The sequence below is a fragment of the Hevea brasiliensis genome, chromosome 5 (genome assembly GCF_030052815.1).
Source record: "Hevea brasiliensis isolate MT/VB/25A 57/8 chromosome 5, ASM3005281v1, whole genome shotgun sequence".
Classification (NCBI taxonomy): Eukaryota; Viridiplantae; Streptophyta; class Magnoliopsida; order Malpighiales; family Euphorbiaceae; genus Hevea; species Hevea brasiliensis.
In genome coordinates, this window is record NC_079497.1 from 2,567,339 (window position 1) to 2,568,884 (window position 1,546).

At 33.2% G+C, this 1,546-nt stretch overlaps 1 protein-coding gene across 1 annotated transcript; it reads right to left on the bottom strand.

Moving 5' to 3' along the window:
- Window positions 1-260: 260 nt before the first annotated feature.
- Window positions 261-1,086, bottom strand: LOC131180032 (protein DETOXIFICATION 20-like). The gene is made up of 4 exons (XM_058147622.1): window positions 881-1,086; window positions 627-745; window positions 391-490; window positions 261-286 (listed from the first exon to the last, which is right to left on the bottom strand). The coding sequence occupies exons 1-4, from the start codon at window positions 969-971 to the stop codon at window positions 261-263; spliced, it is 336 nt and encodes a 111-aa protein (XP_058003605.1). The 5' UTR covers window positions 972-1,086.
- Window positions 1,087-1,546: the final 460 nt, after the last annotated feature.

Sequence of the window (1,546 nt, forward strand, 5' to 3'; positions counted from 1 at the left end):
ATTAATTTAGAATTCAGGATTCATAAACAAATTTGCTAATCCCATATTTAGTGATTCTACTCTTCCTGTAGTCACTATGTAAGGCACAAAATAATAATAATAATAATAATAATAATAATAATAATAATAATAATAATAATTATTATTATTATTATTATTATTATTATTATTATTATTATTATTATTATTAGCAGCCATTCAGTCTTTCTTGAATGGAATTTTCATTATTTGACTCTTTTGAAGGCCTTAAAAACCAACGATTAAGACTTTCCAATGCTTTGTTCACCTACAAGATTTATATTTATTAAAAAAAAAAATCTATAATATCATTCAATTCTGATATTGCTCTTATTTCTATGCTTTGCCCAGAAAAAAAAAAAAAAAAAAAGCGTAAGTGATCATCCTGTTCATCCCAATTAGTTCTTGATGTAACGTAGCCAAGAACCATGACTTGCATTACAACTCCAATTGTCATTCCAATCCATATACCCTACAAAATCAGTAACAAGAAAACTCTTCAACAATTACAATTAACATTCATCATCACTCAATGTGGGCCTTAAACCGATGTTTATCGGCACAATGGGACAGGAATTTTCCCAAGTCTTGCATGAAAATTTTCTTACCTTGATTTGCAGATGAGCCACATATCCAAGAATAACCCCAATTGGAACCCCAACAATGCAATAGCTGCTGATGTTAATGTATGCAACCATATTCTGTTGACCAGCACCTACAGCCGCTTCTGGGATCAAGAATTGATTCACATGTTAGTGGATAAAGAATATAAGCTTCGGCCAAATAATGAAAAATAAAGGCGAGGGCTTTCACCATGTGTGTGTGTGTGTTTGTGTGTGTGTATATATATATATATACACACCTGTAAGTACTGCCTGGAAGCTGTTAAGTAGAACTGAGAAGGCAAGTGGAAGAGAGAGATTGGACACAGCTTTAATGACCAATTTGTTCATTGGTGAACAGTTTAGCAATTTGGCTGTCAAAAGCTAAACATACTATGAAAAAAAAGACTCCAAGGCACAGTGAAATGAAGAGAATGACTTTAACAGAAAATTTTGCAGCTTTGGCATCTCCGAGAAAATATATATATCTTTTGCTTCTGATCCGAGAAGCCTCTCTTCCATTCTCTATTGTTCCTGTAGCTGCGTAGAAGAGCAGAAACAGTATGAATTACAATAAAATCAATGGTCCTTTCCATGGCAGTTCACAATAAAAACTGCACCCACTCCCCTCCCCTCCCCTCCCCTCCCCTCCCCTCACTCCATTTTTTTTTAACAAACAGAATTAATTTATTGTCAAATCTACAGTGCAGCTAGATTCAATATCCTTTTAATATATTATAATCCCACCATACTTGAGTATAAAACAAAATTATGAGCAGTCTTAAAAGAAGAGAGAGTTGTGGGGTTAGCATTTTGATTTCGCAATGAGTATAGCTGTCAATCATTTGCCGTTCCACATCTTATAAAGGCCAACTATTACAAAAGAGATTGTATAAACATTATGTGCAATAAAGAAAATGATATTC

What these genes read in the sequence shown, in the direction of transcription:
- LOC131180032 (XM_058147622.1), bottom strand. Translation starts at nt 971, where the DNA reads ATGAACAAATTGGTCATTAAAGCTGTGTCCAATCTCTCTCTTCCACTT. An exon ending in CTTCCAGGCAGTACTTACAG is followed by an intron (nt 746 to 880) that starts GTGTGTATATAT and finishes TCTTGATCCCAG; the next exon opens with AAGCGGCTGTAGGTGCTGGT. An exon ending in TGAACAGGATGATCACTTAC is followed by an intron (nt 287 to 390) that starts GCTTTTTTTTTT and finishes TAAATCTTGTAG; the next exon opens with GTGAACAAAGCATTGGAAAG.